This window comes from Drosophila albomicans, chromosome X (genome assembly GCF_009650485.2).
Source record: "Drosophila albomicans strain 15112-1751.03 chromosome X, ASM965048v2, whole genome shotgun sequence".
In the NCBI taxonomy this organism is placed as follows: domain Eukaryota; kingdom Metazoa; phylum Arthropoda; class Insecta; order Diptera; family Drosophilidae; genus Drosophila; species Drosophila albomicans.
The window spans coordinates 18166934-18192673 of record NC_047627.2 but is presented as its reverse complement, the minus strand read 5'-3'; the positions used below and the strand labels follow the sequence as shown (position 1 = coordinate 18192673).

Genomic DNA, 25740 nt, shown 5'->3' with positions numbered 1-25740 from the left:
ATACCACAGCGAGACAAACAGAGATAGCGCGCGAGAGAGAGGGAGAGGGAGTGACTAGGGCATTAGTGTAAGTGGAGAGGGGGAAAGGGAAAAAGAAGAAGCATATTTTGCTGTTGTTGTATGAGCTTTAACTGATTTTGTTGTTGCTTGTTGCTTTTACACGTTTGATGCCAAGCAAAATGTCATGAGGAGACAAGCTGAATGTCCATTCATACGAATACGAATACGAGTGTGAGTACGAGTGCGAGTGCGAGTGTGAGTCTGACTACTCATACACACACAGAGAGTAAGTGACAACGTGACAGTGAAGCAGATCTCGACTTGCATTGAACACAACAAACAGAACAAGTGCAATAATAATTTCTACATTGAATTGTATTTTGAGTGCCCCGGAAACTGGCTGGATGCCAATGCGTGTGCAAAATGAACTGTCTCTCTATCTGTCTGCCTCAAGGCGCAGGACACCCATGACGAGCATCACTATTCCATTTTCCATATGCCAGCTTTTATCTCTCTGTGTGTGTGTGTGTGTGTGTGAAACTTATGTCGGATTTTTGCAGAGCAATAACCAAAGCATCTGCCAAATAATTGCTGTTCAAATGGCCAACCAATTTTCACTTTCTCAGTCGCAATTTGCATTACGAATGTGAGTTTCGAGTATGAGTATGGAAATCATATTGATTTTAGCTAATTGCCGAGACCAGTTCAACCTTCATTCAAATTGATTAACAGCCAGACTTTCCAAACTTTCGGTTCATTGCACAATTTATTCTTTTTTGTGATTTGATATGCAAAGCAGCATACTCTTAGTTTGATACACGTACAGTTAAGCAAAAGAAAAAAAAAAAAAAAAACGAAAGCCAACAAAAAAAGGCTGCAGAGCCAACGAAAATATCGAGCTAAAGGTATTGCCAATAACGAAGCCACTTTGATCCATGACCCTCAAATAAAGTCAAAGTGCTTTTATTAGGCTACTAGCGAAACGAAAAGGAAACAAAATGGAAAAGGAAACAAAAAGGAAACTGCTTCGATATGGCTTGTGTATTAAATGTATTATTTTATCTATAGTAAACACAAATTTAAACGTTTTTTTTGTGCTTTATAGAGTAATATAGCTCTAGTTTATTCTAACTACGATATTTATTAGCTAATCATTAAGAAATTCGTAATGTCAATTTTAAATATGTCTTAAACGACTTTAAAATATATGATTGTGTTTACCTTGATTACTGATGAACAATTGAAAATTCATTATAATATCCCCGCGACTTTTTTGACTACCTTATATATGTATACTGGTTATTCAAATTAATGTACCAACAATGCTAAATAAACTGAAATTAATATATTTTTCTAATCATCGAAGATAGCTGCTTCTTTTTGTTAATCACACTTTAGATTATAAACTTTGTCTTTGCCATAATGAAATAATGAAAAACTTTGGGTTCCATCGCCAAATCATATAAGTTGTATACTCAGTTAACCAAGCTTTATTCTTGTCTGAATAAGTAATGCTCTCTTAAAAAGGACTCGATTAGAGGGTCTCATATTTCACGCATAAAATGCAACTTGAAGAGGTTAACAGTCTAGCTGACCCATTGTATTGCTAATGCACAAAGAGTATAATAATAAATTGCTGGCAAGTAGTTGTGGACACAAAGCAATGAGCCACAGTACAGAGCACTGAGAGAACAGAAAACAGATAGTTGCACTTATTTCGCAATATGAAATACTTTAATGCTACACCATAATTCATATGGAGTTCAAGGCAGAGGAGTCTGACTAAAATGATTTGTGTACGGCAAAAGCACGAGAACACAGTTCACCAATGACTTTGAGAGGGGACAAAATAAACAAACAAAAAATGGAAGAGGATGTTAAGGGAAGATACTATGTATATATGGTTTTTTGTCGGGTACTCACAGTATGTGTCTGTTGTCAGACGATCAATGGTGTCCTGCTTCAATTTGGAGTTCTTCTTGCCCATTGTGTTGCCGATGGGCTATTTGTGTGTGCGTGTGTGTGTGTGTGTGTATAAGTGGGGTGGTGTGTGCTAGTATTGGGGTTGGGGTTGGGTCAGCGATGGGCAGCGAACGTTAACAGGTATTTGAAGGCGCGTGCCTTATCCCAAATCGTCTTTGTTTCAATCTGCAAGAATAAGTGACAAGAGATTAAAGATATGTAAGAGTGCGCGCGTGTCCCTATGTGTGTGTGTGTGTGAGTGTGAGTGTATATCAGCTGCGAGTCAGGCACATTTTGAAGGCGCAATGTCATCCATCATGCAGTAACCACAGCCCATGCACCTGCCATGGTCATGGAAGACCACGATGCCCATGCCATTCACCACGCTCACCACCCACTCACCACCCACCCAGTAACCACCCACGAAGCAAGCAACGAGCGCTGCCGCTGCGGGCAACAGACCCGTTGATGAATAGCAAAATGTACTTTGATATTTAAGCATGACAGCAATGGTTTTTTGTGTGTTTTTCTTCAACCAACACACACACACACATAGCCATATACACATACACCCATACACACATACACTTGCAGGTGAGCAGCGACATGACGACAACATCCAGGGACAATGCCTAGACGTTGGCAAAAGGAGCTGTCGTCAGTCACTCACTCATTCATTCAGTCACTCAGTCAGCCAGTCAAGTTGCGCTATTTCGCCAACTTTTGTGTGTTTCTTTCAGCTCGTCGTGGCTCCCACGATATTCGCTCCACAATTGCAATAAAGCACAGAAGCAAATGCAAAGAAATCTTTAAAATAAATGCCATGATATAAACTGACGAAATCTGAACTCAAGTTTTTTTCACTAAACTATAATTCTGACAGTCGACCTCGCCAGATGATTTAACTAAGCATCTGAAGCGATGGCAGCAATATGCAATTTAACTTCTTAATTTTAGAAAGCACAATTGCAAACTGGGCGAATATCTTCCTTGTGTACAAAGTTAGAGTCAAAGTTATTGCAATAGAAAATCAGAGAATAAATGAGTTTGGCAGTTGCAAACATATCTCAAAATTATTATAAGTATGAAATATAAATAAAATAAAATTTTTAGTTTTTAACTACACGAAATTCATAATTTGATCCAATACAACATTTTTTGTTAAAAATATAAAAAAATATCGAATTATGTAAAACATTTATATTTAATAATTACACTGTTAAATTAGAACAATCAGAGCAAAATACTCATTATAAATTTCTATAAAAAATCAAGAAATTTTCCATCTTATTGGATATCTATGAATCAATCAATCCAATGTATAACTGCCAAAGATATCTCTACGCAGTGTTGAAAATTCGAGCTATATTCAATTTAAATTTCGTATTTAACACAATTTTATACCCACACATAAAAACAATTAAGAAAGCTTCAGCCAAGAGCGCACAACACATTGTGATATTATTTCAAAAGTATTTCAGCGAAATATTCTGAAAATGTTTGAAAATATACCGAGGGCTGTAGAGAAATACTACTACTTACAAAATATACCACAGAACACCAATTATACCAGACTATCACCCAAAAAAACTGAGATGCCGTTTTATGTACGCTTATATTGAGTAAAGACAATTCGGAATTTACATATACTATATATATCCCTGATTTGGGTATCTGTGAAGTAATAAAAATTTAAATTTTGAGTTTTCGGTATATTCCCATGCATACAACAAATTATTTACATATGTATAAGCTCGTAAGCAGACCTCGTACTTAAATATAGTAAAAATAAATACTTCCTTGAGCTTATATAATATTGTATGCAGCCACAGTTTGCACGCTTCCAAAATCCTAATCCTTTTTCGCTCATCGAAGCATGAGGCGTTAAGTGACTTTAGAAGCAAGCCGAAGCTTGCATGTGATATAAACACGAGCAACAATAGAATACTTGAAACAATGACAAATTTGCCAGAATTGAGTATGACGCAATCACAGAAATAACGGCGCTCATAAGTCTTATGTTATAAGGAGGCTTCTTCTCCTCATTTGATACAAAACAAGTAAACAAACAAAATGCGCTGGGTCTGTGTCTGTATATTTTTTTTTTATTATTTTATTGTGCTTCGTTGTCGTCATCTGGCACTTTCATATTTTGTGTTCATGTCGCATTGGACGCTCGCAATTTTACAAGTTGCGGACAAATTTGATGACCATGTCGGATGTCGAATGCCGGATGCCAGAGAGGAATAGTATAAATAAGAGCAAGAAATGGCGCAGGAGGCAACTTTTGATGAAATTTCCAGGTGCGCACTGTCAACGTGCGCACATTATGCTCGCAAAACTCGACGCATCAGCAACAGCAACAGCAGCAACAGCAGCAACAGCAACAGCAATCCGCAAAAGGACGACAACAATTCTCCACGGATGTGGCCCAAATTTAACTGCCGCCTGGGGCATTGACGGCGCCTCAATTAAATTACTCGTAAAATAAGTTGACTTGTAATTTTTGCGACAACAACCAAACAACCAACCACAACACATCGGAAAGTGCCCGACTATAAGATATCCTGCGCAACTCATGCATATTTCATGAGACAGTCAAACCCATCTCTCTGGTATCTGGTATAAAAATTTATGATTATGTGCTTCCAGATATACAAAAATAAATCGCAATAAACAAATACAGTTGCGGAATGTTGCTCAGCTGCCTGTTGCAAGCATTTTGCTCAATTTAATATTCCCTTTCTTGTAATAAAAACAATGAATCAATGCAAGAAGACAAAACGAAATCGCTTAATTTGATTAACGTTATGCAACTAAAAAACAATGTATTATTAGTTAATTGAAAACAATATTATTTGCATAAAGCAAAAACAACATATTTTTATAGCTAATTAATACACACGTAGCAGCAAAAGATTCAATTAGAATTGTTTGTCACTGCGATGAGACAAAAGCAATTACCGGCTTGGGTCAACAAAGAGAACAAACTCTGACGGGGCAAGTTTCTATAATATATCTTATAATATGAGAACTGAGAATGTCTGTGGAGCAATATCGTAGCCAGGCATCTTTCTCATACTGCCGACGGAAGTTGTTTTGTGCCAAAGGCAATGGACAAGGCGAAAGCTGTATTTGTCAGACGGCGAAATTTGAATGAAATGAATGTGAAGATTGTCATATTACTCAGAGCAGAAACACTTGCACGTGAACGCTACGAAAAGTCGATTACATGGATCCCCACATAGACTTCATTGTTGCCCCCTCCGCCCCTCCTTCTCCCCCTACTTCTCTGCCCTTCAAAGTAAAATGGACTTTTTGCAAAACATTACGTTATTTCCGGATATACTAGAAGTGCAGTTGTGAAGCTTTTGCTGTTGCTGTTGCGTGCATTTCAAATTATATAAAATGCCCGATGGCGTCGGACATTAAATTGAATAATTGCCAAGCGACTTGTAAACACGATGGATACGATGGCGTAAAAAAAAAAGCAAAAAGCACCACACGAAACACCAGCACATTGCCCAACGAGTGTTAACGACAATTTGTTGGTTTTTTTTTATGCCTCTTTTTTTTGGGTGCAGACCAAAAAAACCACATTAAAAGTGGTTGATAGCTGAGGCCAGAAGAGCCTGCAGCTGGGCAATCTTAGATTGGCTGCAAATGTTACGCGAATGTGTAGAGAATACATTACACAAAAAAAAAGAATGTTGGGATAATTGATTGAAAATTTGTCTGGATTAAAGCAATGTTATATCAGATGGCGAATGACTGAAACCCAGTAGAGAGGTCGAGAGTTATTTATGCAATAGCAAAAGCAATGAAGTAAATGAGGGAAAATATTTATTAAAAAACTTAGCTGATGAATGTGTCATAATTAGGTAATACCTTTGTTTTATTTTAAAGCTCAATTGTAAACAATTTAATAAATATATATTACATTTATTTGTTATTTAAGTGTGCAACGATTTGTTTGATAAAATTCAAAATGAAAACTCTATTAAAATATCATTAATATAAATATAATATATATCAAATTCCTTACGAAATTGTTTTATTTGAAAGCTATTTTCTTGCTTTAAATATAACTTTACTGACATTAACAAAAAAAAAAATATATATATAAATGATATTTATCAGTTCTTCAATTTCTTCTTCTTCATAGACCTAATGATTCCATGATTATGATCACTTCTGGCATTAGAAAAATACTTCATATTGATATCTAACAAATAAACTCAAATGTTTTGTTAATTTTGAGCGTTAAATAAATAAATATAAGCAAAATGAAAAGTATTATCAATATATGCTGAAGTTTCTCTGCTAGTTTCTTCTCCTTGAATCTTACGTTTGGCATTATCAGAATATATGAATCATATATTCATTTCATATACATATATATTTCAGTTTCTCCATAATTTATTCTACCTTTTACTCAAGTTTCAAGAAACTTATTTCTGAAATTTAATCTAAGAACAGTTGAATGCTTTTAAAATATTTTGGATTTGCGAAATATTGGAATTTATATAATAATTGTATGCAGTAAGCTTATCGTATTTTTATGATCAACTAAGTCGTTAGTTTCTCAGTATTTCTGCGACTCCAACCTGTTTTGCTCCTATGCAAGCAATTTTCTTTTCCCATGACTTGCACTTTTTAGTTTACACTCGCAGACAATAAAATATTACCCGGTACTTAAACATCCTTTAAATCTAGTCATTTATAGCACACCTACAGACAAATAATTAATGATATTGCTATATTCGTGAGCTATCTTTGCACACTCGTGATTTAAGAGTTTCCGTTTGTGTCAAATTTGCAAAATGTAGTCGATTTTATTTACGATGCGATTTTAGAGTATCTTGCTGTCGTTCTTCGCTTGCTTATGTTTATGTATTCGATTGCTTTTGTTTTTATTTGTGCCATTAATTTTATTGTGTTGTCCTTGTTGCGAATCAAGTGGCATGACAAAAAAATACGTATACTTAATAACAGACAGACAGTTCAGTTGTTCGTAAACGATGTTGTTGCTCTTTTTGTGTCTTATATCATGTGAGGGAAGTGCTTTAATGTATTGTGTGTCATGTGATTGTTTTAAACGATGCAACGATGACTACGTGTGTGATGTGCTCGACATGCAAAACACAATTTTTTCCTTTTGCTGCTGATTTTGTTGTTGCTATTTGGTCTAGTCACAATGACTACGAGTTATTTGCAATGAGAGAGGCCCGAAAGTTCAAACATTCAATGTGAAATTTGGAAACTCAAAAGTGCAAAAGCAAAAAGCGAGACCTCTGTTTTTTTTTCGAAGAAAATGTTGCAACACATGTATTCTTGGCTATTACCTAGCGTTGTAAATTATGCAAATTTCGAGCAGCAACACAACAACTTACTGTAACTCCCAGCTACAAACAACTATCCGCCGAAAGTTTTGCACACGAAACCGAAAGAGATAGAGCAAGAGAGAGAAAGAACGAGAGAGGTAGAATGTGTGTGTGTGGGAGAAACGGAATTAGAAAGAGGAACCTAGGCAAAAAGATAGAGAGTTGAAAGTTGGAGCCAAATACACGCGCGCGTAAGAAAATTTGCATAACCTCTTTCATTCTGATTTGATTATATTCATTCAATTTCGGAAGCCACGGCAACTTTAGCGGCCGCCACAGCAACAGAATCAACAAAAAGTTAAAGAAGAAGAGGCGAAAGGAGAAGAAGACTATCGCTGTGGGCAAATATAACGGTGGCAAAGCGCAACAACAAAGTGTCGAAGAGTAAAAGGCCCCAAAGCAAAAATGGCCGCACAGCTTCTAAAGGCATTTTTCGGACACCTTTTTCGGTTCGGCTATGAAAAACAAGAAGAGCACACACTCACACACATACACACAAGAGCAACAACAAAAATTGGAATATATTAACACAGTGTCTTCTCTGTGCTGTCATTTTGAATACGTGTGTGTGTGTGTGTGTGTGTGTGTGTGTGTGTGTGGGGTGGGTGTTACCCTTTTTGGCCTGGTCCGACAGTCTATTAGGCTGCCTTTTCACTCAACGTATGCAGCGCCCTCCCTCTCAAATCTCCCATTACCAACTCAACTCAACTCGCTCTCTCTTTCGCTCTCTCTCTTTGTCTCTGTCTTTCCGCTGTCATGCCATCCACTCGTTATATTTTTGGGCAATGTTATTTTTTGTCGTCGTCGTCGTCGTCGCCGTTGTCGTACCTCTCTCTATTTGACTAAGTAAGTCGTTAAGTTGTCAGAGTCGTTTTTCAGTGCGGTCTTCCCAAAGGTTCCCTTCCGTCTGTCCGACTATTCATCCGTCTGTCTCGGCATTTCTATCTCTCTGTCTTTCTGTGTGTGTGGGTGCAAATTTTTGTAAATTTATCTGGGTGTGTGTTGTGTGGCTTTATCAATAAGTCAGCCGCATACTTGCGACCGTCGACGACTCTGCATATTTTACTCAAATACACTTGACATTTTCTGGTTCTTATTTTTTTCTGTTTTGCACATGTTACACGACAAAAAAATATGAAAAGCAACAAACGTATTGTAAATGGCATAACATGTCGATAACAACAAAAACAACAACAACGAAAAGATTAAGAGACAATAACAATTGCTTGGGAAATACCTTCGACGTTCACCAACAATTGGAATCGAGCCGGACGCCAGAGAAAAACAGACACTCACACTCACAGACACCGCTCACACACACAATTGTTAAATGACAATAATATTATTGAATTCTTTCGGTTATTTTTTGTATATTTTGAATGTTTTTCTTTTGGAATTCGAGAGGAATGGAGCGAGCAAAAAAAAAAAGAAAATAAGAACACGCTGTATGCTTTAGATTAGACGCTCGCTCGCTTGCTCTTGACCCCACCAATCGCAGCACTCGTGTTCCGTACTTGGCAGGGTCTGAAAATCAACTGAAAAGCTTCGGTGCGCAATCAACAGTAGGTCGAATGTCCTTGTTGATACCACCGACGACCGGAGCCAAACGACGAGGAAGCTCAACACTCGCACACACACACACACACACATACACACACACACAGACTCACACACAGAGATTGTGAAGTTATGCTCTTTAGAAGCGAGTTGGACTTTGCTCCCGGAGCGAGCTTTCAAAACGATTTGCCGAAAAAAGCCTCAGTCAGAGTCCGTCTCTCAGGACACAGCAGCCAGAGCCACAGCCACAGCCACAGCTTCAGCCGCAATCGCCATCGCCATCGCCATGTCGCAATCGGAATCGCAATCGCAATCGCAATTTCTATGCCAATGGCAATGGAAATTGCGCTCAGTGCCCGACATTGCCAAAGGCAAAACACACAAATACATACACATATAATATCGACAGAATAGTTTAATTAATCGCTGCTTTTCTCACATCTTGCACATTTTTTTTTTTGCTCACTTTCGCTCTCTCTCTCTCTCTCTCTCTCTCTCTCTCTCTCTAGTACTCATTGTTCACTTTGTCAGCTGCCACCACATCAAATGTGCAACAGTAAATTAAATCAGCTGACGCATTGTGATTTGTTGTCCCTACGGAAATTTGTTCATTTCAAAAACCAAAAAAAAAAAAAAAAAAAAAAATAACACAATAAAAAAACAAAGTAGAATGCTGTGTGGAAAGGTCATTAAATAAATAAATGTACGTGCTATTATTTGTAGGAGAAGTAGGGGAAGTCAAATTAGCTTATTCATGCTCTCGCCCATGTTGAATACAAATTCCATTCAGCCGAAAAGTATGCTCTACTTTGCGAGGAGGCTACAACTTTAAACAATTTATTATAAATATTTCTTATAATTAGCAGGAAATATTGCTTTAAAAATCACTTTACGAATTTTAAAGTAACATTCTTTCACATAAATATTTTATTTTAATTAAGAGATACTTTTCAAAATATGAGAGAATTAGGGAACAGAGAAAAATTGTTGTTCAATTCTCGAACTTAACATACAATTTATCATTATATATATTTAATTTTATACTTTGATTAACAATAAATTTATGTGGGCCAAAATTTATTTTAAAAATCTAAAGAAAAGTCGTTTTTGTATTTGAAAAGCATTCAAATTAGCTTCCTATCTATCCATATCTTTAAATTTAATTCAAAATATAATGAATAGTTATTTGCATTTGAGTGCAAGAAGCAATATAATTTAAGTTGTCAACTAAGCACACTTTAAGTTTAGAATTTAAAGTACCTTAAATTTAATTTATAATTTTTGAAATTGTCATGGGGTAAAGACAGTCTTTTCGCTCTCACCCACTGCAAATTGCAGTCGAATTGTCACCGGGTGTCAGCTGCGAGTTCATGCTCACATTTGATTCACTTCGTACATTTCGTTATCGTCGCTTGGTGTGAGCTTTCTTTTATGAGTCAGTAGTCGCTCATTAATATCAATTAATTTAATGAAGAGTTAGATTAATTTCCAGCATCCTGTTCGCATTTTCAAGTCATGTGCTACATGTACAGCACACATATTTTGTTTTTTTTCTTTGTTGTGAAATTTTTAATTACGTTATGCATTTTGTTATTTTCTCTTATCATTTTTATTAATTTAAGTTCCCTACCTGACCTAAAAAAAGAAGACGGAAAATGTAAACCATCAGCCCATGCTGCGTATACGAAATATTATCGCATTAATATGTACGCGGGCGCTACGAGTGAGCTTGTATGTGTGTGTGTGCGTGAGTGTAAGAGAGTGTGTTCTTTTGTCTGGGATGCGAACGCTAAGAAAAAGGCACAGGCATAAAGTGAGAGATTTGTATTCGACTACAAGATACCCTCTTGTTCACATAAAATATAATAATTAAATAATAATAATAATAATAATAATAATAATAATAATAATAATAATAATAATAATAATAATAATAATAATAATAATAATAATAATAATAATAATAATAATAATAATAATAATAATAATAATGTATTTTCTTATTATTTTTATGCCATATTTAATTCAGTTATGTAAATTTGTATTATTATTATTACTATCTTCTCCCATATACCCTTCATTATACCTCGGTTGCTGGCAGCGTTTTCAACGGGCTAACGGCATAAAAATTTCGCACACAAGCTTGGAATACAACCAATTGACATTACGAGCGTTAACTCCTACGCAAGCGAGCGAGCAAGACGAGACGAGACGTTACGAGACGAGTCCTTAGTTCCTCTCATCCCAGACAACAGATTGCCAACCACCACGTTCATTTTTTGAAAAAGCTTTCTCTCTCTCTCTCTCTCTCGTTCTCTCTATTCACCACAAGCTTTCGTTGAGGACGACGGCAACTTTAAGCTTCTGTTCATAGGCGGCAGTTTTGGCGCCTGCCCGCAGCTAAAAAACACAAAGAAATCTCATCTAATCTAAATGCGTCAAATCAGCAACACTCATTTCCTTGAGCGCGATACTGAGCTCCCCAAAATTTCGATGGTTGTTATTCTTAACCATGCCAAAAGAGCAACAACAATAACAACATTGGCTCGATTGGCTAACAAAATACTTATCAGACACAGTGAAAACGTTTTCTGAACTTTAACTTGGCATTTGCAATACAATACAAAAAATAAGAAGAAATTGCTTGAATCGTATAAAATTCTGCAGCCCGTTTTCAAAAATCACGCGGCGCAAACAAAAGCAGCTCGAGGGCTGAATACTTTCTGCAGTGAACGCAATGGGAGGGGCACCCAACAAATGGGTCAAATTCGGGGTCAAAGTTTGCATGGCAAAGCATCTTGAAGTCGGCAAATGGCAAGAAAACATTGTGTCAGACTCGGAATATTAGCCAGATTCCAGAACACATTTCGCGGCTTCGCCAATAAGCTCATTTTCTTCTATGATGTAATGGAGTATTTTTGCAGATGTCTGTATTTTGTAAAACCCCCAGATGTTATTCAATTTAAGAGCTGCGAAGTTTCGCGTCGATGCCATTTTAACTAAAGTGTGGACAGAGTTTTTGTTTTTTGCTTTTTAAAACATAAATCTTTTAATGTGTACATCCACATTATCTAGATTTGACTTTTATTAACTATCTCTCAATTGTCTCTTGATTCGAGTACTATATTACTTAAATATGCCACAGAAAAAAAAAATGTTTATTAATTACTTTTGAAATTTCACAGTACAATATCTAATTACTGTTTTTCAAAAAGAATTTAAAAATGACATTTTGGAAAATATTCACAAGATTAGGCTGTAAAAAACAATAAATATTTTCAAAACATACATAAATGTGTAAAATATATTGCGAACAAAACAAACAATTTTTTTTTTATTTTAAAACTAAATTTTAATTGTTTACGTACTTGGTTCAATTTTGGGGCTTTCCATGCTTGAAACAAGTTTACAATCTTAAATTTAAAGATTAAGCAATCTATATTTTTTGTAGAATTTTGAGTGTGATTTAAAAATAAAACTTTTTGGTTGAATTTTAACATTATATAATCTTCATTCAAGATTTTATTCTTGATTTCAGCAAGTTTGTTCCTTCTGTATACTTAAATCACAACAAAACTACTGATGTTTAGTGAAACAGTTGCTTATTAATGATGAAATTGATATAATATGTATTTAGATTTGCTTCTAAATTTGAAATTAATTTTTATTAATTATATCTTGTGGATACTAAAAATATTAATTGTAGTTTATCAAATATAATTGATGAAAAGAAATATTTAATATAAAACTTTTAATTTGCGCTATGGAAATATTAACTTAAGTGTATAAATTTTTAGTAAAATACGTAACCATTAATTAATAGTGAAACTATTATAATATTTAGTCATTTCTCTTTACCGTAGCCGCATATCAAATTCATGGGATTTTCAAATTCTCTGTAATTATTTTCACCTGGCTGGTTTTGTAGTTTTCGTCCTCGTTACTGCTGCTGCTGCTGCTCAGCTCAAATTCCAACCCGGTGACCTCAGCGCTGTTTGTTGGGCATCCAAAAAGCAGCCCAAGCATTTTATGTTATGAATTTAACATGCGTCGCGTGGCTTTTAAATAACATAATAACCCAGTTGAACTGGCCAATTGGGACGATAATCAGGCTACTTATTTAATACACCACTTTAACACTGACGCCGCAGCGAAGAGCAGCGCAGAGCAGAGCAGCGTAGCCGCAAGATTTGATTAATAATGTAATGCTTGCTTTGCCTACTTTACGGTTTACAAATTGAAAATACGTGTATGAAGGTAAGCGAACAATTTATTATACAACAGCTGCCTTGATACAATACTTTTTAGCTCAAAAGAGGTTCGGCAGTTTTTAAATTTTTTATTTTCAATATTTATGCATATCTTTGTGACTGCAGGAAATGTATGTAAAAGCCAGAAAGCAGCACCTCTGACTCCATAAAGAATATATATTCTTGATATTGATATATTCTTGACAAAAAGTGTAATACTTGCTTATAAAGATTGAGAAAATTTACGCAATTTACTACGTCACACTAACTGCAGCTAATTACGACTAGAGAAGAACTTTTTGCCGCTAAAAAGACGGAATAAATAAGATTTTCTTTTTAACATGCTGAAAAGTCGAGGAGAAATGATGGATCAGCGGCGATATTCGAAATATCTAACGTGCCTTAAATTTGACTGATTGATATTTCATTTCGCATTCACAGCACGAATTTTAATACTAAAAATAATAAACGTCAATCATCAATCAATACTATATATGTATACATATATGGCAAAAACATCAGGTATCAATCTGAGTTGTGGTTTTTGTGTGCCGCCGAATTAACCGCATTCTATCTACATTCACACACATGTGTGTATATGGTATGCGTGTGTGTGTGTGTGTATGTGTGTGTCTGACTCACTTATAGAAAACGTATTGCGAACTCAGCAAAGCAAAGAGACATCTCTGAGTTGTAAATTCCACAGCAAATCAGGTCGGAGAAATGCGATTACCAATCTGGCAGCCAAATTGGCAGCTCGATTCATTTGTAAATCGGTTGCCATGGAGCTCTCTTTTTTGGCTTTCAATCAGGACTTTAAGCCCAAAAAAACAAGTTGCATGAACACTTGGTAATTTCAAATATTTATTTTGATGTTCTAAAAGAAAAAATAATAAACAGCTCGTTATTCTTTTCGCGAAATAGCTCTAAAATGAAAATGCCATATTCTTTTGATTTAAAATTGGAGCAGTGTACGAGAGTAATCAATGTTAAATACTTAAGTATGTACATATATTTATAAATACTCAACGACGAGTATGTGCAAGCGTCTAAATATGCCAAAGTATGTATGTGTGTGTGTGTACAACATCAGTAAACACACACACATGCTGGGCATAATGTGAGCGAGAGAAAAACAAGAGGCTGGAGTAGTCAAATGGTCCAAAGCAGCTGGAGGAGGCATGGCATGTAGGCTAAATCTGAGCAAGCTCTGGAAGGTGTCTACTAGCGGCATCCAAACACCCCTTCCCCAAGTCTCCCCCTTCTCCACGACACACACACATACCCACACTCTTTGCCATACCGTCTTCATCCGGTCACCCGACTAACCGTCTACGTAGTCGCCGCGTCGACTTTTTGCCATCTTGCCGTTTTCATCCCAGCCCTTTGCTCCGACTATTGCCTCCGCCACACAGTGGATCAAATTGAAAAATATATGATAACATTTTTTAATGTGAATTCAAAGCTAAACAAAAACTGTATTTTATCCTTTTCAAATTTGTTCCAATTATAATTATTATTGTAAATGAAATACACATTTAAAGCTGAACTATTGAATTTTTAATATTTACGACTAATTATCCGATAATTTAATAATGAAAAAGTCAGCGATTAGTTGACCACAATCATTAGAATGAAATACAAATTTAAAATACATTTATATATCATTTTACTATTCCAATTAAAGGTAGCAACAGTCTTAACAAGCTTTCGGTTAACTGTCAAAATTTATTGGTCAAGTGAATAAAGAATATTCAATCTTTAACAAATAATTTCAACGTGCAAAAAAAGGCAATATAATATAAAATAATAATCAAATTCAAATATAAACAAATATTTATAACTATGTAAACCAAAACTAAAAAAATGCTGATTAAATGTTGTCTTCAATTTGATTAGATTTGTAGTATGAAAATATTGACAAAGTATCTCAAGAAATAAATCAAATTAAATTCCTTAATTTATGTCGATAGCAATATATTTGTCAATTTACTACACCATACAATATTAGATAAATTTATACAAAGTAAATAAAAACCAATTTAAAGATTCATCATAAAAAAAGGTTCAAATTAAAATACTAAAAACAATTGAAAAATCCTTCGTAAACTAAAGAATTTCTTCTAAAATTTTGTCTTCAATTAACGTAGCGACTAATATATAAATATAGAGCAACTCTCTCTCTCTCTCTCTCTCTGCGTCACATTATCTACAAATAATCACAAATATTTCCACAGCTCATAAAAATTAATAATAAAAACTAATTAGTGGCATATTAAAAGATGCTTACATAATATGAACTTTAGCATTTAGTTCATAGATCATAAAATTCAAGGCAAATTGGACTGTTGGCAGCCACTGTACGTTCGTTTGCTGGATAGCTGCAAGTAAACAGCATTTGAGTGTAGTGTAAACAATTATTGACCTCATTCATATTTCTCGGGGCGCTCGCTCATTTGTCTTTGGCCTCAGCAAATGATGAAGGCAACGCAAGGCAACTCAGCGTGTGTGTGTGTGTGTGTGTGTGTGTGTGTGTGTATGTGTGTGCCTTGTGCCCGAGCACAATTAAAATTTTGTTGTTGTTCTTGTTGTTGCTTGTTGTTTTTGTTTTGTCGTTTTTGCTTTTGTTGCGTTACGTTGCGTTACGTTGTTGGCATGTCCCCGAGTTACCTCTTAGCCAACAGCTCATCGACAATTTGCAGTTGGAAATCAATTAGCCCTGACAACAACAGCGAACAACAGTCGCCAGTCGACAATCGACAATCGACATTCGAGAGTCAACAGAAGACGGCGACGGCGACGAAGAGCTTGTAAGCTCGTGTATTACAATCATGAAATCTCAATAAGTTCTTTGCTTGGCCTTTGGCAAATGATTATAAGTGCGAGAGTACAGGACAAAGCAGTCGGGTCAAAGGCCAAACAGAAATGAACAAAAACCAAATGAGCAAAATCACGATAATCTCATCAACAACAAAAAAAGCAAAAGCAAAAACAAGCATGAATTGATCCAATCAAACTTGACTGCCTGATACCCTGTCATTTGGCAATTGTGTTTCTTTAAGAAGTAAATTTGCTACACAGTAATATATTAATTAATTTGTCATATAATATACCCTTTTTGGGGTCGCATTTTCAGGGTATTATAAGAAATGGAAAAGAACAGAACAAAACAGAAGAGAAAAGAAAAGCAGATGGAATGTTGAGCGGCATGTTTGCAGTCGCCTCATATCCTCCTATCGAAGCATGCAATCAAGGAAAACACGCATTATCCAGCTAGCTTTCCTCTCCTCTTCCACATACACACACAAGCACACACACATAGACAAAGCGAGACACACACGCGAACTCATTGAAGCTTACATACGAGTCGGAGGATGTCTGCCTCTGCGACGCCAGCATAGCGCTGGTTTAGCATTTTTATGTGCCCCAACCCCAACCCCAACCCCAACCCCAACCCTAACACCAACACAACCCCCAATGGCCCACTGTCTTCGCCTACAGATACATTATGTAGTTGGCTTTATAGCAAACGATTTGCCAAACACAATAAGAAGAGACGACCAGAGGACCAAACCAGACCAGCTAGGCAAACTAATAGAACGCAAACCCAAACCCAAAGCCAAATACAAAACCGAAACCGAAACCGAAACAGAAACAGAAAGCGAAAGCGAGCCACCACGAAAGCAGCACTACAATCAAATGGCATATAGCGAGACCACAAAAGGCTTGTACAATGTAACAACACATTATCCATTCGTGGACGAGGCGACAAAGATGTCGATTTCATTCAATTTATTATCAAAATCACAACAAAATCTTGTTTTTGTCTAGGGGATATAGACATTTCCATGACATCACATTTTTCAAGCATCTCAAAATAATGCCGAAACTTCTTATCTGCGACTGAGCTTGATTTGCAACTTATTGCAAGTCATTCGCCTCATATGGATATTAAATACGTCGATTTTAGTGAATACATTTTGTATTTTAATAATGTAAACATAACAAAACAAGTTAAAATAACATAAGTAGAAATATTAAAGTTAATTTTTTCTAAAATGATTTGTATTAAAATTCTATTGATGTATTCCACAAAAATCAGATGTATAATTTGTTGGGCTGTCAAATAAGTAGGTAGCAGTAACCAGTTTAAATATTGGGATTAAAAAAAAAAACAAAAAAAAAAAAAGAAAAACAAAACAAACTTTAAATGCAATCTAAATATTCTTAATACTTACTTATGTATATGTTATTAGCAACAACATATTAAACATGTTATATTATGCTCACATTAATAGTAGCTCTGCAAAGATTGTCAAACTTATTTGTAAAGATAAATCTCCAGAATTTACATTTAAGCATTAGCTTTCACTGGCTACAAATTTGATTGCAAAAAGAACCCATTGAAATCGGAATAACATTAACTGAATTTCCCAACTCCAAATTGTTAACACACACATCAGAGCAATGACTCAAGTTCGCTTACGCAGAGTGCAGAGACAAGCCGCCGAGCTGGTGCGTGATTTCTATGAGTCACTGTTGCTGCTAACTCTCGGTCTGGCGATGCAGTGGAATCAATGGCATGTGCTACGCATTTTGAATGCCAACAGCCTGTCCGAAGAAGGCGAAGCGGCTCAGCCAGAGCCACGCAACTGGTCAGCAGTATTTTTTACCAGCGGTCTATTGTTAACCCTATTACATTATCGGCCACAGTGGATCAAAAGGCACTGTTCGCTGATGCTGCGAAAGTTCTTGTTGCTGCCAGAGACATTCGGCCTTCTCTTTGTGGTCGACTATGTGCTGCTCTCAATGTGGCAGCCGCTGTTCAATTTTTGCCATCAAATCATGCATATGTTGGCCACTTCGCAAGGCAATTGGTCAAGATTCGTATTTCACTTCTGTCCCAGTTGTTCGGCTTGGCTCATCAATGATGCCGTCTACCTAATGCGATTCATAATCTCACTCGTGTGGTTTCTGCTCGCCATCGAGGCGTCAGAGACCAAATGGCGTCTCGCCATTGACTTTCTGTTGCTGGGTCAATTGCCAGAGGTGAATCGCAGACGCAGACGCAGACTTCGTATGCAGTATTAGATTTCAAAATTACAAATACTTTTAACCCATGTAAATGGCCTTGTTACAAAATCATCAATAAAATGTAAACAATTTCAATGATATTTTAATTTATCTGTCTTGCTCTCATTACCGCCTCTGACTCAAAAAGGCCTTAAATGGCCAGTAAAACAATCCAATTTGCTATACTCAAAGTATTTTGCACTTTCACTCTATCCAAATTTGGACTAATAATTTCAAATAGATCACATTTACATTGCGGCTTTTGTTCACGAGAGCAGAGCAGCGCAGCGTATTTAACGTGAATTTTATTGTATATACAAATTCACGATAATTCCGCCTTTTTCCGTTACACCCGCAATTTCGAAACGCGCTGTTTCTGTTCTGGAATCTGTATAATTTTTCTCACAGTAGCCACTAAATTTTCCATAGACCTCAAGCTTATTCTAATGATCTGTTCATTTGTGAAACTTGAAATCTAAAAATTTCTATTTACACGATTCTCATTTTATTTAAGCACATTTTTTGCAATTAAAAGTCAGTTTCGCCAAGCCAAAAAAAAAACCAAGCGAGCAACGGAACGCAACGCATGAACGCTTCTTTAGTCGAGAGTAAATGTCTACCAAAAGAAAAAAAGAAACACCCTTCGCCCTAACACATATCCTAGCACATATTTTCACACACAATTAAACGTATATATATAAACACATAAAAGCATACACGCTAAATGCATATACAATACATAGAATATATATTTTTTGTATATATTTTATACATTCGCTTAGTCAAGTCAAATTCTTTCTAGAATAATTAAATTTTTTTGTTCGTTTTTAATGTTGTGCGATTTGTTTTTATCCGTTACAAATTTGTGTTATTGATTTATGTATTATACAAATTTTCTCGTTTTTATGTTTGCGTTGTTCTATGTGGTATACTTAATATTAAGTATACGCCACGTGAAATTTTCAAAAAAACGGCATCTTTGCTGTTTTTAGCCGCATTATATGTTTCCTGAGTTGAGATTGTAAAATATGCAATATTCTTGTTTCAATTTGGTAGTACGCGCGGTATACTTAATATTAGGTATACGCCTCGTAATTTTCATGAAATCGCGATATACGCTTTTTTTATGGATTCTATATTACTTGAGCTGAGAGTTTAGGATATACAAAATCCTTATCGCTATTTCGTGGTAAGCGGTGTATACTAAGTATATTAAGTATACGCATCACAATTTTTTTGTCTACGCGATCAAATTTTTCCTATTCTTTATTTTGTATGTTAAGAGTTGAACAAATTGGAAATCACATAAATTGTATACTTGGGATTAAAAGTTGTCTTCTCAATTTCATGGTACGTTCTTGGTGCATACTTAAAATTACGTATACGCAACGCGTTTTTGCAATTAATGTAATTTTTTCTTCGGTATTTTTTTTACATTTCAATAAGTTGACAGTGTAGAAAACTTAAACACCTTTTTCCAATGTTATAATACGTACACATAATATTTAGTATACGGCACGTTGTATTCGTAAAAACCATTTTTGTTATTTGAAATACTGCAAATGCATTGATCGTAATATTTTTAGCAATATACATTCCGAATTAAGGTTATACATTCATACCTATACTTAAAATACGTATACTTAATATTAAGTATACGCCAAGTAGTATTCATGAAACACATTTTCGTGTTGTTTGTAATCCGAAAAACTGCGTATGCATTGATTATATTAATTTAATCAATTTATTAATTATACATATCTAAAGAATTATGAGGAAATCACTATTTATTTTTGTTTGTTACTTATTTTGTTACTTAGTTTGATCGAAATTTTCTTGAATAACTAGAGAAACTATTTATAACACAAATTCTAATTTTGGTGTAACCTGTCGTGTTCATATCAGATTATCATAACAATTATTGATTAAATTAATCAATCAATGACGTTCAAAGCTTGTACCAAAACTGTTGTTATATTGCTAGAAAGCGATTTGAAAACAGAGAACTGCTTTTTCGAGTGTTCTCTCTTGCTTTTAAATTCATTTTGTGATTTGACTTCTCAATTTACAAAGGCTAAACAGTGCGTGACAATAATAATGCTAATAGGCAAACTGGATAGGTGAGCACTCTCGCAATGAATTGTTACCGAAACAAAATTTGCATTCTGGCCGCAACCTTATATGGCCAGAAGCTTATTACACCCATTTTCATATTTCACAATCAAGCGTTCTTAGTTACGCATACGACGTGTACGTACGTGAATTGTTCTTTTAAGTTATTCAATGGGCATTTTCTCGGTTTCGTGGCTCAACACACACAGAACGCACAGTTGCCACTTTCTCATGCGTTTAGGCTTGCGTTTTAATTATGATATCATGTGGCCTATATATGACGCACACACAATGTGGGTATAAAGTATAGCATATTATATGACGCATTAACATACCTGTATGCAGCTGTAGTCACGTCCACAGACTGACCAACTGAGTGTGTGTGTGGTCAAGTTGTTGTTAGAATAGTTGCTTTATTGTTTTGTTGTTTTGTAGCTGTTTTTGTTTTTGTTGCCGCTACTATTGTAAAATGCTGTGGTTGAACAGTTGAACATGAAACAACAATAACTGATTAAACTTAAGTAATTATAATTGTAGGCCACACACAGAGAGATAGGACACAAAAACACACACCGCGAGACAGAGAGAGAGAGAGAGAGCGAGAGTGTGGCTTAAACAAAGTGACAAAACCATTTAGCGCATTAGCGCGCACATTTAATTAGAGAGGACACGATAGGACACGGAATAACTAAACGGGCTAACGCGAATTTGCACGACAACCGACGCCGCCGCAAAAGAAAATTCTAAATTTCTACAGACCAAAAGAATTAATGAAAATAAAGCACATGAAAAATAACAGCAACTAAAAAAAAAAACACTAAAAAAAAAACATTACAAAAGAGAGAGAGAAAAAAAAGTTGGTGTGTTTGTGTGTGTACTTAAAATATGCACAACCGCGCGAACCGAAAATAAAATAACAATGAGGAGAAGGCAAACAGCGAAAAGCAGGCGAGGCAGAGGCGAGAGCCCAGCATGCAACTTATGCGAATGGCAAACGGCAAACGAGTGGCCCACAATCCGCTAAATCCGCCCAGTGGCAGCCGCCAAAAGCAACAGCAACAGCAGCAGCAGTCGCAGCAGCAACAACAAAAGTAACAGCAGCAGCAGCAGCGACGTCAACAGCAGCAGCAGGAGAAGCAGAAGCAGCAGCGGAAAGCAACGTCGACGTAGGCGGAACTACAATAAGAAATTGTAGATTGAGTATTTAGGAATGGGAAGTGGCGATTGGGAAGTGAAGAGTGTGGAGAGCAGAGCATGGAGACTGGCAAATTGGAGAGAGTGGAGCGTGGGGACGTATTGACTTTTGCATTTTTGTGCAGGTGCCGACAGTTGTTGTTGCTCTCGTTACTTGCAATGACTAATTGCAAAAATCCAACAGTCAACAACAACAACAACAACAGAAACGACGGCAGCATCGATAACAACTTAGCCAGCCAATATAACAAGTTGAAGCGAAATCATTTGCAGATGAAATACTACATGCATAGCCTATAAGCGAGCAGCATCATTAGTTGCAACCGCTGGTGGTCTCCTTGCCTAAATATAGTACACACCATAATTAAAACAATTCGAATTTCTTACTATGAATCGTCCAACGCTGCAAACAATGAGTATTGACTACAAAATACCTGCAGCCCGAGAAATTCTTAAAGAGAATTCGATTTATTTCAATTTATTTGAAAAATTTATTTTAAAATATTAAGACATGTAAATTAATAAATAAATATGTATAATAGAGGAAACTATTTGAATAAATATATATGTAAAAATAAATAAATTATTAGAAAATGTTAAGGCATGTTAATAAATAAACACAAATTTTGTTAAAAAGGAAATTACTTTAAACTTTTTGTTTGCAAATATTGAAGTAGGTAAAATCAATGAATACAAAATTGTTAAATTTGAAAATATTAAAATATCTATTTATCTATTTATAAATACAATTTATAAAAAAAAATTAAAAATCCAATTGAATTGAAATCGAAATAATTTATTACATTGTTTAGCTTTGTAATTTGAATCTTGGCACAGCTAAGGGAACTACACAGTAATCAAAAGTCGCAATATTTTCGTCATTTAGTCAAAGTACAAAGCGTATTGAAATAAGCGAAAATTGAGAAACATTTCAGCAGTGTGAAGATCGTTCAGGGCAGTGAAACTAGCATTAATTAATTGAAACCACAAATGAGGCATAAGTTTTGTAGTATATTGCACTTAGTCATCGTTGTATTTTTTACATCTTGATTCATGCATGACTTTGTGACATTTCTATTGCATTTTCAGTAATCAAATTGATATTTTATTGGAGGTTTAAGTAATAAGTATCGTTTTATAAGTAATTTGTTAGATATTATAACTTTATTTACATTAACTTTTTCTTTATATAATGATAACCAATTCATTAATTATAAAAAATCATTTCAACAAAATGTACTTACTCTAAAGTTCTAGGAAGTCATCAAAATTTGCAGCAAACTATATTCAGTTTCTTTTGCAACTTAAGTCTTTAAACATTGAATTATCTTTTCTCTCTTTTATTGTTTCAAAATATCGAACTGCATTATTACCGATACACACGCATTAAAAATGTTATTCGGCAGGCTCGATTCGGTTGATTGATGTGCTTGGATTACATTTGTCTGTTCAGCTTGCATTTTTCTTCTCTTATTTTTCGATTCGTTTGTATTAATGTTAATGCCATAGTGTGACTGCCTTTTATCTGCAGCCATTTGTTAAATAGCTCCATGATTTATTAAATAGTTGCGTGATTCTCTTAGATGATATATTGAGGTAATTCCAGTAATTTGTGGAGAGACGGAAGTATATTATCCTATTGATCCGATTGAGTTCGTTGCCTGCAACAAATGCTGAATCAACTTTGACTTTGTTTTCTTTATAATTTTCTTTCATATAATGTCATCGCCAGTTTTATTTCTTTTTTTTTTCAATTAAATTTTGTTTAGTTTGTTCTAGTAATGAAGTAAACGAGACTTCTACATAATGCCGCCTAAGGATGTCCTGACATCATTATCAATTTTGCCGTCATTCTCTCAAGCTGCCGCCTAATACTTCAGCTCATCATAATCTCTCTGCAAGCGATGCTCTGCTGTGGCACGCTAATTGCCTGTGCATCACACGTTGCCTGTGCAATGGCAATGGCAGCAGCAGTGGAAAGTAGACGTCTGCCTTTCTGCATATCTAGGCTGCCTGCCTAACTATTTATAATGAAAGGCTGCCAAATAAAAACAAAAATAGCTTTTATACTGTTTTCTTTTTTTTTTTTTTTTTGTTCTTTGTATTTTCTATCTATAAAATTAGCTCTGCCAGCAGCAGTGGCGGCGTGCAAAAACGAGCAAAACAAATAAATAAACGACACAGATAAATGTTGCCACAATGCAAAATTATTTGTTGTATTTATTTAATTTTGTTTTTTTGTTGCCTACGTACATGAATTTCCAATTTTCGCTCCATGAACAATAACAACAAATACACATTTTTACAGCATTTGTATTTCCTCGCATCGGCTGGAAAGCACCTCATTCTCATTCCCAGTCGCATTCCCATTGCCCATCGTCCATCGCACATCGCAACTCGTCCGATCAGTTCAATTAAAACAAATAAACAATAATTTGCTATGTTCAATTCCCCGGCATTTTCGTTTACGCGTTCCGTTTATTGCCGCATTCAAAGCCCCGTCAATTCTGCCGCAGTCGCAGTCGCAGCTAGCGTCGCTGTCGACATTAGCGTCAATGGCACGTTCGCGACTGAAGCAGCGCCTAGTCGGCATCCGCATTCGATTCTGCTTAGGTGCGTCGATTGGCTTTTAGCTGCCGCCCATTAAATGCGCCTCATACGTTCGCAGCTCCAAAAAAATTTACGAGTTGTGCGTTCTCGCATTATGGGCAAACTATGAACGTGCCAATGGATCCAGCGTCGACTTGTTTCATTTTCGTATTAACTGCATGCAAAAGCTGAAAGCTCAATGCCCAAATAGCTGACTGAACTAAAACACAACCAAACTGCGGGCAAGTTAATTAAATTCAAAGTGCAAATAGTCGCCTTTAAGATACCTACTCATTTAGCACACTTAGCTGCCACTTCGCTGTATATTTAAGGGCAAATTTTACTCGCTTAAAGTCAAACAAAATCTGTAGCTTTAATAAGTGTTTTTTAAATTATTTTATTTACTTTTACTTATTTTGTTTAATCCTTTTTTATGCTCATTATTTGTAACAAAAGAAATTTTTGATACCCTTTTTCTACTCTAGAAAAGTCAACTACTATAAGTAAAGAATAACTATAAGTACACCACTTTATAATACTCTCTATGCCAGAAATGCTCACACTCGATTTTAGATTATACACTTACCATCAGCAGGCGATATTATGCAATTACGTTAATAACTCTTAAGCTGGACACATAAAAGTGACGATGAAATAATCAATAATCAGTCAGCTGCTTCAGCCACTTACCTGTTATGTGTTGAAAAGTCGGACTTCTGACGGGAAATTAATATTTTCCTCTTGCCATAAGCAGTAAATACCACATGAATTACTTATTTCTGAAGACCCATAAGCAATATGCCATAACAATGTAATTTTGGTAGTAAGAAGTTAATCAATGTTTTTTGCTTTTAAATAAATAGCCTTATAATAAGTGCTTATTATTAATATAATTAGCATAATGAATTTGATTGAAAATGTGCTAAGTATTTTTCGAAATCTAAATGTTAATATCTTAGTATATTATTGTTATTTTAATGAAAAAGCGAATATTATTCTTTATTGCAATGAGCTGAGGCAACGTGAATAAGGCATTCAGGTATCTCTTAGAATATGGTCGGCAAATTTGCAGAAAAACTATTGCTTACATATATAGTATCTATCTTTTTATCTCCAATGAAGCTGCTGCTTATGTAAAGTACTTAAATTTATAATTTCAATGTTTCAAATAAAATATATGTACATATATTCCCAGAAAACACATTTTAAGAGCAAATATGTTGCATAATTTTAGGGTTACCTCAAAATGATATTTCTCTTCTCAATATTTGCCTTCAACTTGAATTGTCGGAAATAAAGTGTCATTTCTCTAATCCTATTTTTAGTTGTTCAAGCAGATTCATTGACAAACTATTTGGTCTGCCTATTGCCTGTGCTGTGGCTGCTAATTCACACTCTGCATAAGTATTCATTTAATGGAGTCGGGGAAATGCCTTTCTCTGCATTCTATTTGTACACATTAAGCCACCCTTTAAAAGGAATGCGATGAATGCAAAACCTAAACAAATCAACAGCAAATCCGGCAGTAAAAAAAAAGAAGAAATTAAGTGATTTAAAGGCCAGTTTAATAAAATGAAACCGAATGGCTTAAATGTAATGAAATCAACATACACTGACTA

General features: G+C 35.3%; 2 protein-coding genes across 7 annotated transcripts in view; one reads left to right on the top strand and one right to left on the bottom strand.

Annotated features, from left to right (window-relative positions):
- Window positions 1–21368, bottom strand: part of LOC117577482 (frequenin-1) — a 28435-nt gene extending 7067 nt beyond the window's left edge. The window contains exons 1-3 of one of the 5 annotated variants that reach the window (XM_052003134.1): window positions 21275–21368; window positions 20674–20810; window positions 1924–2148 (exon numbers count right to left, since the gene is read on the bottom strand). In XM_052003134.1, coding sequence (XP_051859094.1) covers window positions 1924–1987 — 64 coding nt within the window. In that variant the 5' untranslated portion in view covers window positions 1988–2148; window positions 20674–20810; window positions 21275–21368. Of the gene's footprint in view, window positions 1–1923; window positions 2149–8583; window positions 8814–20673; window positions 20811–21216 lie in introns of those variants that run through there. The other 4 variants (XM_034262362.2, XM_034262363.2, XM_052003145.1 and 1 more) reach the window with 4 other exon arrangements.
- Window positions 17470–18316, top strand: LOC117566984 (uncharacterized). 2 transcript variants are annotated; one of them, XM_052003116.1, is made up of 2 exons: window positions 17470–17808; window positions 17867–18316. In XM_052003116.1, exons 1-2 carry the CDS (start codon window positions 17731–17733, stop codon window positions 18242–18244), a joined length of 456 nt encoding a protein of 151 aa, XP_051859076.1. In that variant the 5' UTR covers window positions 17470–17730; the 3' UTR covers window positions 18245–18316. The 2 variants fall into 2 exon arrangements, with proteins under 2 accessions (XP_051859076.1, XP_034102544.1); XM_034246653.2 differs by having other exon boundaries at window positions 17474–18316.
- Window positions 21369–25740: the final 4372 nt, after the last annotated feature.

What these genes read in the sequence shown, in the direction of transcription:
- LOC117566984 (XM_034246653.2), top strand. Translation starts at nt 17,621, where the DNA reads ATGACTCAAGTTCGCTTACGCAGAGTGCAGAGACAAGCCGCCGAGCTG.